The sequence below is a fragment of the Equus przewalskii genome, chromosome 14 (genome assembly GCF_037783145.1).
Source record: "Equus przewalskii isolate Varuska chromosome 14, EquPr2, whole genome shotgun sequence".
In the NCBI taxonomy this organism is placed as follows: Eukaryota; Metazoa; Chordata; class Mammalia; order Perissodactyla; family Equidae; genus Equus; species Equus przewalskii.
The window spans coordinates 31,100,056-31,116,298 of NC_091844.1; the positions used below are offsets into that span (position 1 = coordinate 31,100,056).

Here is a 16,243-nt window from a genome sequence, read left to right on the forward strand (position 1 = left end):
TTTGATGGCAGTGGTACCCTTTTTCCTGAGAGTGAGTCATTATATACCATACTACAGGGGGTGAATGTGTGTATATACAGGGTGGTATGTGTATGTTTGTGAGAGGTTTTTCGTCTCAAGATGGATTATAGTTTTAGTTGCATAATTTTCCATTCTAAATAGTGTTACAAAATAGTATAAAAGCATTGGCTTGGAAGTCACAGAGCTGGGTGAATCGCGCCTCCACCACTTTGTGCCAGTGGCCTGAAGGTCGCTTTATTTGTAAAGGTGCGACAACTCCCTCCTGGGGCTCTTGTGAAAATTAGACCAAATTTAATTTCAAAATACTGCCTGGCACATAATAGGCATTTAATACATGGTGGCAATAATGTGTACAGCTTTGAACAAAGAGGTGGTAACAGGAAATCCTTGGGCTTGAGGGGAAATTGGATAGCTGTTATTTTCCTGTTTCTGGGCAAAACTGACTCCTATCTAGAAAACAAAAGGCTTCTCTATCTACCCTTCAACGACTGAACAAGTTTGAGAGCCTGCTAGGTACCAGGCAGTGTCCTAGGTACCAGGGCTACTGGGTTAACAGGCAGACGTCGTCCCTGCTGTTTGGAGATTAGTTTGGTAATTCGTATTTACTTAGTTTACACCTAGCTTGAACCTCCCAGTGATTCTCTGAGGGGCTTTATCATATGGTAAAAAGATTGTTGGACCAGACCATAGCCCATGGGTTTTGCTTTGAGTGCTCTCATTTCTTCGCCTCCTTCCTAAAACCAGAAAAAAAAAAATCTGAGCTGACTTGCCTATTTATAGCTTTTTGAGATACTAGTGATGTATATACAGGGCCTGAACTATTCACATCCTTGAAGAGGTGAATGCTGTATTCATTTTATAGATTTCATTAAACTTAATTGAAGTACGTTACAGAAAAGCTCAGATATTGTAAGGCTGCAGTTCTATAAATCTTCACCAACTTTCAGTTGGTATAAAGTGTAAGGGTATACTCATTTTCAATCCTTAGAGCACCTATCACAGCTAGAAGACATGCAGTGAGTATGCTGAATGAATGGTACAGATGATGCTGTGCTGTTCATGAGGTCACACAAGCCTCATTTGAGTCCAATTCTTGTTCCAAGCTCTCTTGCCTTGTCACAAGGCTGTTAACAGGCACAGATGAGATGAATATACCTATCTCCAATGTCTTGGGAATACAGAATCCCATTAATTGCTCCTGATATCTTATTAGGGACAGAGATGAGTTTAAAGGGGGAGAAGCATCAAAAATCACTTAGGATTTTCTGCACGGCAACCTCTGATAGTCTTACTAACTGGAGAATAAGCTACCTCATCACATCCCCTTTGGCTAAAGGAACTAGGAAGACATCTGACTTTAACATTAGCTTCATTTTCTCGGCTAACATTTATTCAACACTTATGTGCTGGGACTGAAAAATCAATCGAGATGTGCTCCTTGCTCTGCTCTAAAACCTCCATTGTCCAAACTGGAATAGTAGAATCTAGACAGTGATAAAGAAGAGTGATGGCTGTATCCTGAACATAAGGAGGTCTCTATCTACAAACTCTTCACTAAGATGAGTTTTAGATTCTAAATCCAAAATTCTGCTAAATCTTGGTCCTGAGATCATGTAAAAATACTTCTAAGCTCACTGCTCATTAGTGTTAAGACTACGACATAGAGCAAAGGCACCTCCTCTGTGTCCTTGTCTCTTTACAACCTTTTCACCAGATGACGTGTTGGAGACTTGCTGAGAGTTGGGCCCCAGTGGTTTGGACCCAAGCTAGATGTGACTATGGCTAGCTGTCCCTTCAAAAGGGACGTGGCTTGAGTTGTTATTGCTGAAAGCTCCAGCTTGCGGTGTTGGGCTAGAGGTGATGAGATGAGAGTGGCTGCCTTTCTGTTCCACACTGTGAAATAACAGTGTCATCTGACTTAGGAAACAAGTATCCATGACCCCTTTGGGGCCTACTCAGAACTCAAAAGCTGTCAAGTAGAGCTCCCTCAAGTGCAGATCCTGGACCTCTGCAGCAGAAATTACCCAAGGTATTTAGTAGAAATGAACATTCCCCATCTCATCCTTGACCAGTTGAATCAGACACCTTAGGAAGGGGGAGAAGACAGAAATCTGAGTTTAAAACCAGCTCTAGAATAACTGATGCACGTAAGTTTGAGAACTGATGTCCAGGACATGGCCCACGCCTTCTAACGGCTCACACTCTCAACACTGTAGAGGCAGCCACTGTGGATCAAGACTATGCCTTAGGGGCCAGCCCGGTGGCGCAGCGGTTAAGAGCGCCCATTCCGCTTCAGCGGCCCGGGGTTCACTAGTTTGGATCCTGGGTGCGGACATGGCACCGCTTGGCAAGTCATGCCGTGGTAGGTGTCCCACATATAAAGTAGAGGAAGATGGGCATGGATGTTAGCTCAGGGCCAGTATTCCTCAGCAAAAAGAGGGAGATTGGCAGCAGTTAGCTCAGGGCTAATCTTCCTGGGAAAAAAAAAAAGATTGTGCCTTATAGACTTCACCAAGCAGCATGAGCAGCTGAACAGAAAGCTTTGGACTTGTCTTTACCCATCAAACCACAGTATCCAGAGGAACCATGTCTGCTCTTCACAGATGTTCATCATGCCTGGTGCCACACAACAAACATGAAGTGTCAAACACTAAGCAGAGACAGGCTAGGAGTTGCTAGGAACAGGTAGGCCACCTACTTGTCTGGTTGCCCTTCTTAGATCTTGGCCATCTTCATAACCTCTCGAGAACTCATTCAAGTGGAAAAACTGCAAAATGTGCCTTTTTACCTCTAAGTACCATATCCAGTGAGGTAAAAATTCTCCCAGACTAAAACTGTCCCCTGTCCCCTAAATCCTCATGGGACTATCAGGAGACTGTGGTATGTCTAAGGTTACTCTCGGTGATGTTTTGCATGAAGAACATTTAGTTTCACTGAAAATGGTCAGGCAGGGATCACTACCCACTTTGATAGGAGAAAACTGAGATCACAGGTTAAGTGGCAGCCACATAGCATATAAGTACGCTAATGTGGGGCAGGGGTGGCACACAGATAAATTATCTGCCCAACTGCATGGTGGACAGATTCCAGACCACGGGCCAAGCACCTAGGGGTGGGGCTTTAAACCTTGGGCTAAAACCATTCCTGAGCCCTCTGGGATATGGGCTGGCAGGTGCACCGAGGATGTACACAGCAAGTGTGCTTGATAACACAATCCAATTGGGAGTGGGTAAAGTGCGTTTATTTTCTTCTATAGGTGTTTCTCTTTTTTAAAAAAAGGAAAAGAAGAAAAAGCTTCCTCCCTTCCAGCACCCAATGTCCACTGGGCTTGGAGGGGGTGGAGCCTGGGCCAGCCCCCTAGGAGAAGGTGTAGGAGTAGAAGGCAACGGCATTGACGCTGTAGTCCATGGGAAGGAGGTGCCCGATGTGCCTGGCCCCTAGGCTGGCCCCGCCCAGGGCGGAGGAGTGCCGCAGCTTCATCAGGGTGAAGCTAGAGAAGGAGCTCTGGGCCTGGATCTCTCTGCCCTGGGTCATCGCCAAAAGGAAACCTGGAGAAAAAGGACAGGGGTGAGAGGAGACCAGCAGCTTCTGGTGGAGACCAGGGAGGAGGAGAGGACAAAGAGGGAGGGAAAGCAGCAGCCCAGGCCCGGAGGCATTCCTGTGGAGTCCCAGAGGGGCCCACGTGCCGAGTCCCTAACAGATGGTGCACCAGGGTCTGTGAGCCCAGTAACGGCTGTGGGCTACTGGAGCCAGCAGCTGCCGAGCAGCTGATGCCAGGAACTCCAAGGTAGCAACAGGGGTCCTCAAGCTACTTCAGAAAGTCTAATGGAAATCACACAGCCACCTGAAACAAGGCTGCAAGGGTGAATGAAGAAGGCACGTTTCATTCTCTCTGGCTAGGATCATGCTGACTGGGGATGTCACCACATGCTGGTCAGAGCTCTGATTTTAAGTCAGATTCATCTTTAAAGTGGGGCTCATTTAATAAATCCTTTGGAAAAGAACATCTTTTTAAGAGTTCAAGGAAGCTGGACGGGACATTGTAAAAGGCTCCCTGGCAGAGTGAAAGTTGAGGTCCTTGGCCTGAAGCATCAACAGCCTGTCCAGGCCTCAGGGCCCAGGTCCTCCCTGGGGCAAGCAGCTTTCCTGGGCCACCTCCTTTCCAGCCCCATCCCTTGCCGTTGCCTGCTCCCTCCTGCCCCTACCCCGTACTCACCTTCCTTCAGCAGCTCCCAACTCTTCCACACAGAGCCCACACACAGGATGGGGAGGCCGATCTCCCCTTGGAACAAGACCTGGCGGAGAGCGGAAATGGATATTGGGGGCGACAAAGCCTCTCCAGTGCTAAAGGGGGTAGTTTCTTAAGGTCAGCCCACCCTATCTCAGTTACTCTCCCTCTAGCCAAGAACCAGAAAGTGGACTCAAGAAAAAAAGGGAGGAAAACGGGGAGATTCATAAAGGCAAGGGAGAGAAGGGAAAAGAAAAGGGTTAAACAACAATACAGAGGAAGGAAAGAAGCAGGGGAAACAGAAGCATGACTGACGAAAAGGGGACCGTGCATGTACCACATTAAACCAATTTACTACATATAAATAAAGATTACAGACCAACCAGAGGGGAGGCACTGGATCAAAGAACTTTTTTTGTTACAGACTTTCTACAGAATTTTTCTCACACCCTAAGTTCATTTAAAATCATATTCAATTTACAAAGTTTGATGGGACAGTCCCATCCCTAATGAGAAAAGGCCAAATCCGGCCCAGCAGCTCCCAGTCTCCAGTTCCCACCTCAACTCACCGGGTCAATCTCAGGCAACACTGCCACAACGTGCCTGCCCAGCATCTCCCCAGCCTTCCTGAAGATATAACGGGAAAGGGGATCTCCCTGCTGGGCACCTGTGGGAGGAGAAGGGAAGGGAGTGGTGAATACCTGGAAGCCGCCAGTCCTGAGTTATTCTCTCTCTCTGTTGCAGGGCAGCAATGGGGGGACCACCTATCACTAACAGACGTCTAAGTCAGGAATGGATGCCCACCTCGTGGCATGTGGGTAAGCAAGCCTCCAAAGCTGCCTCTCCGTCCTCACTGCCCCTGCCCTCACCAGGCACTTCCAGCCTAGGAGGGGTGTCCTGTACAGAGGTGGCTCATTCCAGGCGCCCGAGAAGGGCAGCCCCACCAGAGCACACTGGCACCTGCTTTGTATTCCAGCTTACGCTCAGTTATTGAGTCTGTCCCTGAAGGTCTCTCAGCTCTGGGCACCCAGGACTCCACTCGAGCAGGTGGCTGGTGCTCCTGCCGGGGCCCCCACCCACTTCCAACAGTCTGCTGTTGGTCAGCCCCTTCCCAGCTCTGCTCTGAAAGGGTCTCAGTCCAGCAGGATCTAAGAGGGGCCTACAATGCCCTGAGGCTGCAAGAATCCAAATTAAGGGAGTATGGACCATAAAGTGGAGAAAGAGTAATGTACAAGCCCTATGGTTCAGCTTCTCCTGACACCCAACCAAATCTGCCTAACCTCTCCATGATCTCCTAGTTCTTTACATATCATTGGTTTAAAAAAAAGAAAAAGTTATAGATTTGCCCAAAGGGCAACTACTTTATAAATTTCTCAGAAACAGACATACAGCCTGCACAGGCCATGATAGCTGTCAACATAGGTTATATAAAACAACTGTCAACATAACCCACATGTCCTTCAGCCTCCAACTAAGGCCCATGGTGGCAGAGAACTGAGGTCACTTGGTCAAAGGGAAATTGCCAGTCCCCATCTGAACCCTACTCCACCCCCTAATTAGGGAAGTCTGGGGAACAAAGCCAAATAAAACCCTGCCCAGCCTCCAGTACCTTCTGCAATTTTCCGGCAAAACCCAGCAAACCTGCATTTATCAAAATCCCTATACAGGTGAGTGAGGATTCCTAGCCGATCTGGCACCTGAGAGACAGAGAAATGACACAAGATAAGTCATTAGAAGCGAAGGAAAATTCCCAATCTGCTCACCCAAGTTGGTCTTCCTGATGTCTCTACTGTTAGAAAAGCTAGAATAATGTTGTTTTATTTTTAAAGCCATACTTATTTAGTTTGCTTAATATAAATTTTTCATACATTGATCACTTGACCTTATAAAAAAATGTATTCCTTCTTTTCTTGAGGAAAATTAATTAATAAAAGAATACTTATGGGGGCTGGCCCAGTGGCATAGCGGTTAAGTTCACATGCTCTGCTTTGGCGGCCTGGGATTTGGCTGGTTCAGATCCTAGGCCTGGACCGAGCCCCACTTATCAAGCCATGATGTGGCAGCATCCCACATACAAAGTAGAGGAAGATGGGCACAGATGTTAGCTCAGGGGCAATCATCCTGAGCAAAAAGAGGAGGATTGGCAGCAGATGTTAGCTCAGGGCCAATCTACCTCAGAAAAAAAAATAATAATACTTATGTATTAGGGAAAACAAAAAATGAGATGTTCTAATTTTTTTATTAAATCAGATATTATCCATCTCTACCTGATAAAAATTAATTCTTTTGAAGCTCATGTGTCTTTGATAGGATTCCTAGAGAAGTTACAGCTGACAACTGATAGCATAGTGGCAATCACTTAAAAGAGATGATAACTACATATATGGCTTTCTGTTCAGAAATGATACTGTCTCCTTAGGGTTTCTTTCTTTTTTTTGTCAAATGCGGTAACATTGGTTTGTTGATTTTATTTATTTATTTATTTATTTATTTATTTATCCATTTATTTATTTATTTAGCTGAGGAAGATTCGCCCCGAGCTAAGCTAACATCTGTTGCCAATCTTCCTCTATTTTCTATGTGAGCCGCTGCCACAGCATGGCCACTGACAGATGAGCGGTGTAGGTCCACACCCAGGAATTGAACCCGGGCCGCCAAGTGGAGCGCACCAAACTTAACCACTAGACCCCTGGGGCTGGCCCATGTTTGTTTTTTTAAGCTCTAGAGAGTACAAGGATTTTAGCTTTCTCATTTGAGGAAAGTTCTGTTTCCCCAACATGGACTCCACTGCTTCTTACAGACTAGCCTGGAGCAGCAGAGCACAGGTCTGTGCTCACCAAAGTGTGTTCTATAGTTCCTTGAGGTGCTCTTGAAAAGACTTTTTCGGTTAAAGGAATCTAAGGACCTTTTCCCTTAGAGTCACAATGCACATTAGCAAATTAAAGGCTCTGAGAAGTCCTGACCCAAGAAATCTATTTGTTTCTCCCCAACTTATTTGACCAAAGAAGGTCCTTCTTCCACTCCAACAAACTTACACAGCCATAACGCCTCTGAAGGTCCTGAGGAACCAGTGATTGCCCAGCACACACTATTAAAATGGAGAAGGGAGGGCTAAAGTTTGAGCCCCTACAGCAATGTATTAACCATATTATACACACTATCTCATTTAACCCATGCAATGACTTTACAAGAACAACTAAAGGATAAAAAGAGGGAGCAGTAGACATATTAGTAGGGTTTAGAACCAATCTGCTGAGTCAGGATAGAGTTAAGCTATCAGCTATAGGAAGTGATTTCTCTTCCTGGTCCCTCCCTATTCCTCACCTTGGCCCAGGCCAGAGCTCCTCTTTAATCATCAATCCCTGAGCTATGAGAACACAGGTCCTACTTCCCAGCATCTCTAATCTCCTTCCCTGGTCCAGGCCCCAGCTCACCTACATGGCTGTCACTCAGAGATGTCTATCAAATAAACTTATCTTCCTTCTCCTCTCCCACCTTTGACCTCTGGTCCAGCTAACAGCCGCTGTTTCCTAACCCACTACAAATGAGCATGGCCCAGGCAAGGACAGTCAATCTCCAATGCCCTGGGTAGGAGGCTGTCCCTCCCCAAGAACTCTCCCTGCCCACCTCTTTAACGAGTTCTCCTCTCTGACCCATACAGGCCAGAAGCAGCCTACTGTCCAACACGTGCTCAGACTGTACCTGCTGTCTCTGTCTCTGTGTGCACTGTCTCATGATTTCACCCTGCACCTCTCATTCCAGCCTAAAACGGTATCTGCCTTCACCTCCCAGCAGCGTCTAGCTGCCCAAGAATGAAGTCTTATCCCCAGCCTACCCTTTCCTCATGCCTGACACCCTCCTGGAACGCACTGCCCACATCACTGTGAATCCTGTCCTCACCTACGACTTCTCCATCCTACAACTCAGATCCACAATTCACCCCAACTTCCCTTTCACTCACCCAGTGCCTCCCCTGCATTCACTCCTGCTCAGCTCCCACTGCCCTATCCCAGGTGTGAGTGTTTACCAGGGGCAGAGGGAGTACCTGGAAATAGCTGAACATGGCCTGTTTGACGTAGCCAATGTCATGAGGAGCCGCCTCTAGGTTGTCGATGGAGTCAAACACAATTTTCACTGCTTGGTGTGCAATCCAGTAGGCTGCAGAGAGCAGAAGGCTAAGATGGGGCAAACTCCCCGAGCTCACAGGGAAGGAAACCCCGACCTAGACAGTGTTAGTGACCACCTTGGGTATTACAGCAAATTAGGTGTCCCAATTCCTAGCCTGGGGGCTCTAATTAAACTGTATCTGATTGATCAGCAGAAGGGAAAGCTGGAGGGGGAAGACAGAACAGGTGAGGCTGTGTCACACCAGTTCCTACCCAAAAATAAAACAAGGTCAGTCTGGTGTCACTCAAACCACTGGAGTCACTGCCATGAGTTGGACCCCAAGGGCCCCTATGAAAATGTACACCTGCTTCCGATGAAGAGGTGATGGTGAGTGGAGTTTCTATACCCTTTCTCACTAGCAGACTGGTACGGCATCTCCTGGCATCTGAGGCCTTGTCCTGCATAGTGTCAACTCCTCCCTAAGGACTCCAAAAGTCAACACAGGTAGGCAATATCTATTATGCTGAGGCATGAATCTGGATCCTGGGTACAAATCACTGCTGAAGAGTAAGACCAGCCACTAGTTCAGCATTCACATCTCTATGATAGTCACTATTCTTTACTCAGAACCATCAGTTCAGAAGCTGTCCCCAGAGAGTCCCAAGGGGTCAACTGGCCGATGGTAGGGGAGAGGAAGATGGGGAGACGCAGGAAGGGAAGAGTCCAGGACCCTGAGGGAGGCCCTGCTGGCATGAGCTCACCTGAGCCCTCGTCCCCCATCATGTGGCCCCAGCCACCGCAGCCACTCTCAGAGCCATCAGGGTTGATGAGCCTGCAATTGGAGCCTGTCCCAGAGATGAGCACGATCCCACCTGGAAAAAGGGCACAGGAGGCTCAGTGTGGCCAAGGCCTTGCACAAAGCACAGCTTCCGAATGAGGAAAGACGGAACAGAAACCAGCCCCAGGCAAAGGGATCTCCACCCAGTTTTGTAGAAACCGAGCCCAACTAGTTTCCTGCCTGAAGGTGGAGGGCCTGGGTCTCATAGAAACTCCAATCACAAAGAGCCCTTCGCTGGGGGACAAAGAGGAACCTGAGTCTGTCTCCTTGCCCAGCCAGCCTTCAAGTGACTACCTGCTTTATTTGGTACTACTATGTGCCAGGGACCACCCCGTCCACACAGTGATACTCACTCAATAACCCTAAGCCACCTTATGAATACACTTGCCCCCATTTTGTAGATGAGGAAACAAACTCAGAGTTCCATAACTTCTCTGAGATGGGACAGCTGGCAAAATAGGAGCTGAGATTCAAATGCCCATTCCATGATACCAACGCTGTTCACGCTCCCATCACAGAGCTGCTCCCATTTTCTTCTCAGCACTTACTGCTTTCACCAGCCAGCCGCATCTCAACACTGCACTGCCCCAGGGGCGCCCTGCTCTGGAACGGAGTCGTGTTTGACTCCACTCCTTGCTTCCCATCAAGATACCCTTCCTGCCCCCTCCTGTCCAGTCCTTGCTCTGACAGGGACTTAAGCTAATGAAAAGAACTGGGGGGAGTATGGAGCCCACCTTCCAGATCTTTGCAAAGCAAGTTCTGCCAGCTACATCTAAGGGGTTTTCCCAGTAACACCACTTCTCAACCTCACCCATCCCTCCACCTCCTCACCATCCGGCGTAGCTGTGGCGATGGAGCCGGCGGCGTCGGTGGTGATTAAGTAGCTTTCACTCAGGTAGGGAAATCGGTCCCTCAGCTCCTCGATCAGGATCCTCACCGCGTCCTCCTGCTCCCCACCGCTCAGGGATAGGCCCTAGGCCACGCGGGAGGTGAGCGAGCGAGCGAGCAGGGCCCCAGACCCAGCTCCTTTCTCAACCCCCTCCCCTCCTGATGCCTGCCCCCTGCTCTTTACATCTGGGCATATCCTGCTCATGTAGCCCCAGTCCTCCTTCCACCCCACACAGTGACCCATGAGAAGGATGTGGCTGCAAGAACCTGGACCAGGAATGGACGGAGAGAGGAGATTCAATAATGCCATGTATCGAGCTTGGGAGGACAGGAGTGCCCTTAACAGCAAAATCAGGCAGGAGAGCAAGTTGCAGCGAGATAAGTTGAGGCAAGATAAACTCCATGGAATACACACTGGGCCTGCAGAACATCTCACTGAGGGTATGTCCAGGGACTAGCCAGAGCTACAGCAACTTGGGAGAAAGGTCTGAGCTAGGAATAACGGCTAACGTTTAATTTTGATTAATTAATTAATTAAATTTTAACAAGTGCTTATAGATCAGGCTCTACGCTAACCACCTTGGGATGTATCATGTCATTTTACTTTCCCAACAATTCTGAGATAGCTAGTTATCTGCATTTTCCAAATGAAGAAACTGAGGCTCAGAGAAGGTACGTAACCTGCTTAGGGTCACACAGCTGTTGAAATGACAAAATTGGGATGCAAACCAAGCACTCAGTGGCTCTCCAAAACTCTGTGCTCTTCCAATCCTTGTGGCTTGTAGGCGACAACTGAAGCCACAAGAATGAATAAGATCATGTGAGTTTCTAGACCAGAGACTAAGCCCTCAAAGCCTTTCCCTCTGCAAGTCACTCACTCATCTAGTTCAAACCCGCTGTCTCAGCGTCACTGTGACTTAATTCTCAGGCTCTACCCCAGACTCACCAAGCTTCGTAGAGGTACCAGAGGATCCACCCCTGCTTTCCGTTTGGCCCTGTTCACCATCTCGTTGATCCTCTCCACACACTTGTCTGTCCCGATCAGCTGGCCCCAATCAAGGGAAGGAGGAGTTACGAAGGCTTGCATGACCTACAGGCTGCTGTACGAGCCCCCAGCCACCACCTTAACAGGAGTTACAGAGAACAAAACCACAACCAAGCCCGCTCATCCCTTCAGTGTGGCCTTTACCCAGTGGTTTGTGCTGAGTCCATCCACTTCTGCCAGGATCTGCCCATCTTCTGAGAGTAAAAGGACCTTGGACCGTGTGCCTCCCCTACAGAACACAAGGGGGCACTCAGTCTTGCTCAGAAAAACCTGCAGGTTCAGCTAAGCTTGTGTAGTACTTGTCACAGACAGAGTCCAGGGCAATGGTGACCGCTTTAGCAAACCCAATCACCATTCCCAAATCCACCTCTGTGGTTTGGTGTCTGCTGTGTTCTTGGACTGAAACATAGTTCCTGCTCAGCTTCCCTTGGGGATGTCCTACTTATCCTGCAAGACCCTACTTATATATCACCTAATCCTTGAAACCCCTGAAGTGTGGCCCTCCCCACCTGGCTCCATTAGTTAAGCCATGTCAGTGTCCCCATAACTCTCAAAAATTCCTCTGTATCCAGTGTGATTAGTAGTTTTCTTGCCTGCTTCCTGCTAGACTACAAGCTCCATTAGGTTAGGCTCTAGATCGTTTATCTAGTCTCACGCCTAGCACAGGGCCTGGCAGAGGCAGTACTCAGTAAATGTGACTAAAGAGAATGGCACATCTCTCTGCTTCTCTCACAATAGCTAAAGGCTGCCTTTCAAGACTCAGCACCAGCTGCAAGGTCTTCAAGACACCCTTGTGAGAAATCCTGACCAGATGGCAGGGAGAGTTTATACCTACTTAAGCAACTAAATGGTCAAATGCTTATTACTGAGGGAAGTGGGAGTTTGGAGGGAGGTCTGCGGGGGAGTGATGTATGTTTCGTTATTCATCAGTACTTTTAGGACTATCGGAAGAGGACAGTGAAGACCTGCTGACCGAACTCAAAGACGACAAGAAGTTTCAAGGGACAGTTAATGCACGAGGTGGCAGACTGAACGTCCAAAAGAATCTCTTGACAAACTGAAAAAGTGGGTCACATCTTACAAAGGCATATAACAAGGATCAATGCAAACTCCTGTACTTAGTCTCTTTTAAAAAGTGCAATAGATTAAGGATGGGGGAGATTAACCTTAATGATGCATGTGAAAAAAAGACCTTGGGGTCTCTGAGTCAACAGCGAGATGTGGCTGCCAAAGAAGTGATCCAATCTCAGATTCAAAAGGAAGTGCCCTGGCTGAGACAACAACCACCCCCTGTTATGCCCTGATTTGACACACCCCGATTCACAGAACGTTGTCACCGTCAGGGGATCTGGCGATCATCTCCTTCATCACTCTCCCTATACATATGGGGTAACTGAAGCCCAGACAGGGCAAAAGTCTTGCCCATATTCAAATCGAGGGGCAAGAGCTATTACGAAAAGCCCAGTAGAGAAGCTTCTGAGCAGGAAAAACGCAAGAATAACAGACGGTTGGATCTATCGTGAGGAGCCTGGAGTGCCGACAACAATGGAGAGGTTTCAGGCATCAGGATAGGCCAGCACTCTGGCTCGGAGTTGCTCCAGCTCCCAGATACCCTCCGGCAAAGATCTTTGTCACAGCTGCCACCACACTCCCACTCCTCACCCCCCAGACCAGCAACTTTACACCTGACACCTGTTCTGCAAAACTCTCTGCGGGGTCGGGAACGGGTAAAAGGAACTTCTCCAGCGGGGGTCGTTGAAGCAGGTCTTTCGTGGGAGAAAGGGGCGTGGTTCCGCCGTGAAACACAAAGGACCCCCCCGGGGTGTGGTCGTGGTACACGCAGTCCCTGCAAGGCACATGCCCGCGCGCTGAAGGGCATCGCCGCGCGTGCACACACCCCTCGTCCGCAAGGCCACGCAGCCCAAAAGCACAAAGTGGCCAGACCCTGATGCGGGGGACCACCAGCCTGCGGGCCGGGCCACAGCCTTCCCTCGGTCCCGCCCCCGGACCTACTGTGGCCCAGGCCGCTTGCAGGCCGCCCACCCGGACTCCCTCTGCCCGGCCGCACTCACCCCTCCACACCCCCGTAGAGAGCGGCCATGCTACCGCTCCAGCCGCCGCCGCCGCTCCCGCCGTCGCTCCCGCCGTTTGCTTCCCTCCGGCCGGCGCTTCCCTCCCTCCCTCCCGCCCGCTCGGCACCGCCCCGCGTCACGTGAAGGCCAGCGCGGTCCAGCTGACTTCGAGGACGCGTGCGCGGGGCGTGGCGCCGCGAACCACAGGCTGGCCCCGCCCCGGCAAGTCCTCGGGCTGAGCGAGTGCGGGCCTCAGCGGCGCCTTCGGACCCGGCCAGCCCTTCCCCACCCCCGGGACCCTACTTCCGGAGATGGACACCAGAGCCCAAACGGAGGAGCCAGAAAGGGGTGTCCGTGTGGGACCCGCTGGACACGTCACCGCCCTGCCCATTCTTCACCACCCGGAAGTTGCTGGCAGCCCAGCCTGGCGCATGCGCACTGCTGTGAGCCACGTAGGCTGTCCGTGACGCACACAGTGACGCACGCAGGGCAAGACCCCCTACCGGGTGGCGGGGTGGGCTCAGGGGAGCGGCGCAAGCAAGTCTCGGGGTCGTTAGGCCTACCCTTAAGCTGTGAACCCTAATGTTCAATCCAACACCTGCCCGGCGGTGGCGGGAGTTGCACGTGCACACACAAACACCGACGCAGGCTTCCCTCTGTACTCGTGTGACCGTGTACCCGGGAGTAACTAGAGGCTGCCTGGGGAAGGGCGAAAGCCTTCCAGGCTGTCCTGGCAGCCCAGCTTGTACCACCGGCCCGTTGCAGCTCCTCGTTGCAGGGTGTTTGCGGGGCATAGACTACCCGGCAAACTAGCAGATACGGTTTTACAAGCCGGTTGTTGCCCTCCAGCCACCACCCCGCTCCCCTTCCTTACAACAGGGTCGGAAAAAGGAAAGGGAGCGCGAAGCGGGAAAACACTGGCCAGGTCTGGGAGTCGAGCTGGGGCTCCTGCGGGCGTCCGCGGGCTCTTCCGGGCGTGTCTGGGCCCGCGAGGGGCAGCTTCGCGGGCCAGGAGGCGGTCAGCTGCCCTTGGCATCTCTTCGGGAACATCAGCCTGGGGACAAGTCGTTCGCAGGGCAGTCCTCAAGCTGGCCTGTCCCCCGTTCCCATCCCCATGCCCCCTGCTTGCCTGCCTTCTTCTTATAGGGAAATCCTGCGCTAGGAGCTTCTTTCCCTGACTGGTTATGCTTCGGTATGAACATTTGGCGTATGTGTGCTTTTTAAACTAGAAGAGAGGAGTCTTTACCTTATTTCTTACCCATTTGGGACGCTGAAACACTACAATGTAACCTGTAAGAGTAATTAAAAAGTGAATCACTACGTGATAGTGAATCAGAGAGAGGGATAGGCTTTTTTTTATCCTCCCGTCAACCTACAAAAACAGAAGCAGTTTAAGAGGCAAAGCGTTGATTTGGGATCAAAGAATCTCAGTTCCAAGAGCACAGATTCAGGTAGAAACCCAAATAGTGTCCCGATTACAGGAGAGGGGGCTTAGGGTTTTTACGGGGAAAAGGAAGGATGAGGTGAGTTGTATTAAAGAAGAGTTCAGTGGTGCTAGATGAGGTCAGGCTAGTTTTATGCCTCATAGACTGGTTTGAGGTTCGATCATCAGGCAAAAAGCTGGACTTGTGCTTCCTTTATTGGTTAGCGATCAGGACGTGAATAAATTCCAGTTCCACTAGTCTTCACAAACAGGATGTTTTTGTCCTTACTGGCTTCTTTGGAATGTTGGTTGTTTGGTCCAGTTTGGAAGTTAAAGAAAAGAAGACGTGCAAGGCAATTCCTCTGGAATAGCTGCCCCGGCCCTGTTTTAATATGGTTCCACTCCTGTCGTCTTTCACATTCACCTGTATCATTTACATCCATAACAATCAGAGCTGGAAGATGCTTAATCCAACAGACACATATTTTTACAATAATGGTGCTGATTCTAGTGAGATTAAACTCGGCAGAATTTTTGGAGGAGAGGAGATTTTTGGAAGCTTTTGAGAATGTGGCTTTTCATGTGCTAGTGCAAGGAGCCTTGGAACTTATATGTAAGATAAAATTCACGTTTCCCTTTGTATTGCTTGTTTAGAAAAGGGAGCACAAGAGAAAGTGCCCGGGTTTGAAGACAAGGATTGAGTTCACCATTTACTAGCTGATAATTTTGGATGAATTACACATAATTGCTACTGCTTTTGCTGATCCACAAAATGGAGATGATAAACAGCCACCTACTGAGGCTAACACGAGATTTAAATATTAAAAGAGTTCGGGAAACCATAAAGTACTACACAGATCATAACTAATTTTTATTCACATTACTTCTTAGCATGTGCTGTCCAACACAGTGACCACTAAGCGCTTGAAATGTGGCTAGTCCAAAATGAGATGTGCTGTAAGTGTAAAATACACCCAGGATTTCAAAGATGTAGTACCAAAACAGAATATAGAAATATCTCCAATAATTTTTATATAAATTACATATTGAAATGATGATATTTTGGAGATAGTGGGTTAAAACTACATATCATTAACATTGATTTTGCCAATCTGTTTTCATCTTGTTTAATGTAGCTCCTAGGAAATTTTAAATTACACATGTGGCTCATATTTGTGGCTCACGTATTTCTATTGTACAGTACTGTTCTATGTCTTGTCTCCTATTCATCCAGACCAGAATATTTCAAAGTCACTAAGTTGTTTATGAATAAATAATGGCACATGATTGATTTAAAGAAGAAAACGTCATTGAATAAAAGATTAATACTACTACTATACATTTGTGTTGTATGTTATAGTTCTACAAAGCTCTTTTATGTATCTTTATCTTGTTTGGTCATTCTAACAACCCCATGAAAATATCAGAGATTTCTAACCACATATTATAAGTCAGGAAACTGAGGATCTGAAATCAAAGTAATGAGCCTAGGCTCGCACAAATGATAGATGTTGCTTGTTAGAGGTGTGGGCAGTTACTGTAATGGGAAAGAAAGAAAGATGTTACAGTGCAGACAAGTGTTAACCTCTGTCTGGTCTTGTGAAAGTGTATTGCGCCTTTG

General features: G+C 48.7%; 1 protein-coding gene across 6 annotated transcripts; it reads right to left on the reverse strand.

Annotated features, from left to right (window-relative positions):
• Positions 1–3,240: 3,240 nt before the first annotated feature.
• On the reverse strand, positions 3,241–14,395 carry NAGK (N-acetylglucosamine kinase). Of its 6 annotated transcripts, XM_070573820.1 has the most exons (11): positions 13,763–14,206; positions 12,820–12,973; positions 11,272–11,356; positions 11,029–11,127; positions 10,026–10,167; positions 9,118–9,228; positions 8,295–8,407; positions 5,859–5,946; positions 4,819–4,916; positions 4,238–4,316; positions 3,241–3,569 (listed from the first exon to the last, which is right to left on the reverse strand). In XM_070573820.1, exons 4-11 carry the CDS (start codon positions 11,086–11,088, stop codon positions 3,379–3,381), a joined length of 882 nt encoding a protein of 293 aa, XP_070429921.1. In that variant the 5' UTR covers positions 11,089–11,127; positions 11,272–11,356; positions 12,820–12,973; positions 13,763–14,206; the 3' UTR covers positions 3,241–3,378. The 6 variants fall into 6 exon arrangements, with proteins under 6 accessions (XP_070429921.1, XP_070429918.1, XP_070429917.1 ...); XM_070573817.1 differs by lacking the exon at positions 12,820–12,973 and having other exon boundaries at positions 14,122–14,395; XM_070573816.1 differs by lacking the exon at positions 12,820–12,973 and having other exon boundaries at positions 14,074–14,385.
• Positions 14,396–16,243: the final 1,848 nt, after the last annotated feature.

Excerpts from the sequence above, each read along its gene's own strand:
- NAGK (XM_070573816.1), bottom strand. The coding sequence starts at position 14,249 with ATGTTCCCGAAGAGATGCCAAGGGCAGCTGACCGCCTCCTGGCCCGCG. Across the intron at positions 4,917-5,858 it reads TTGCCGGAAAATTGCAGAAG|GTGCCCAGCAGGGAGATCCC; the intron begins GTACTGGAGGCT and ends CTCCTCCCACAG. Across the intron at positions 3,570-4,237 it reads TTGGGAGCTGCTGAAGGAAG|GTTTCCTTTTGGCGATGACC; the intron begins GTGAGTACGGGG and ends CTTTTTCTCCAG.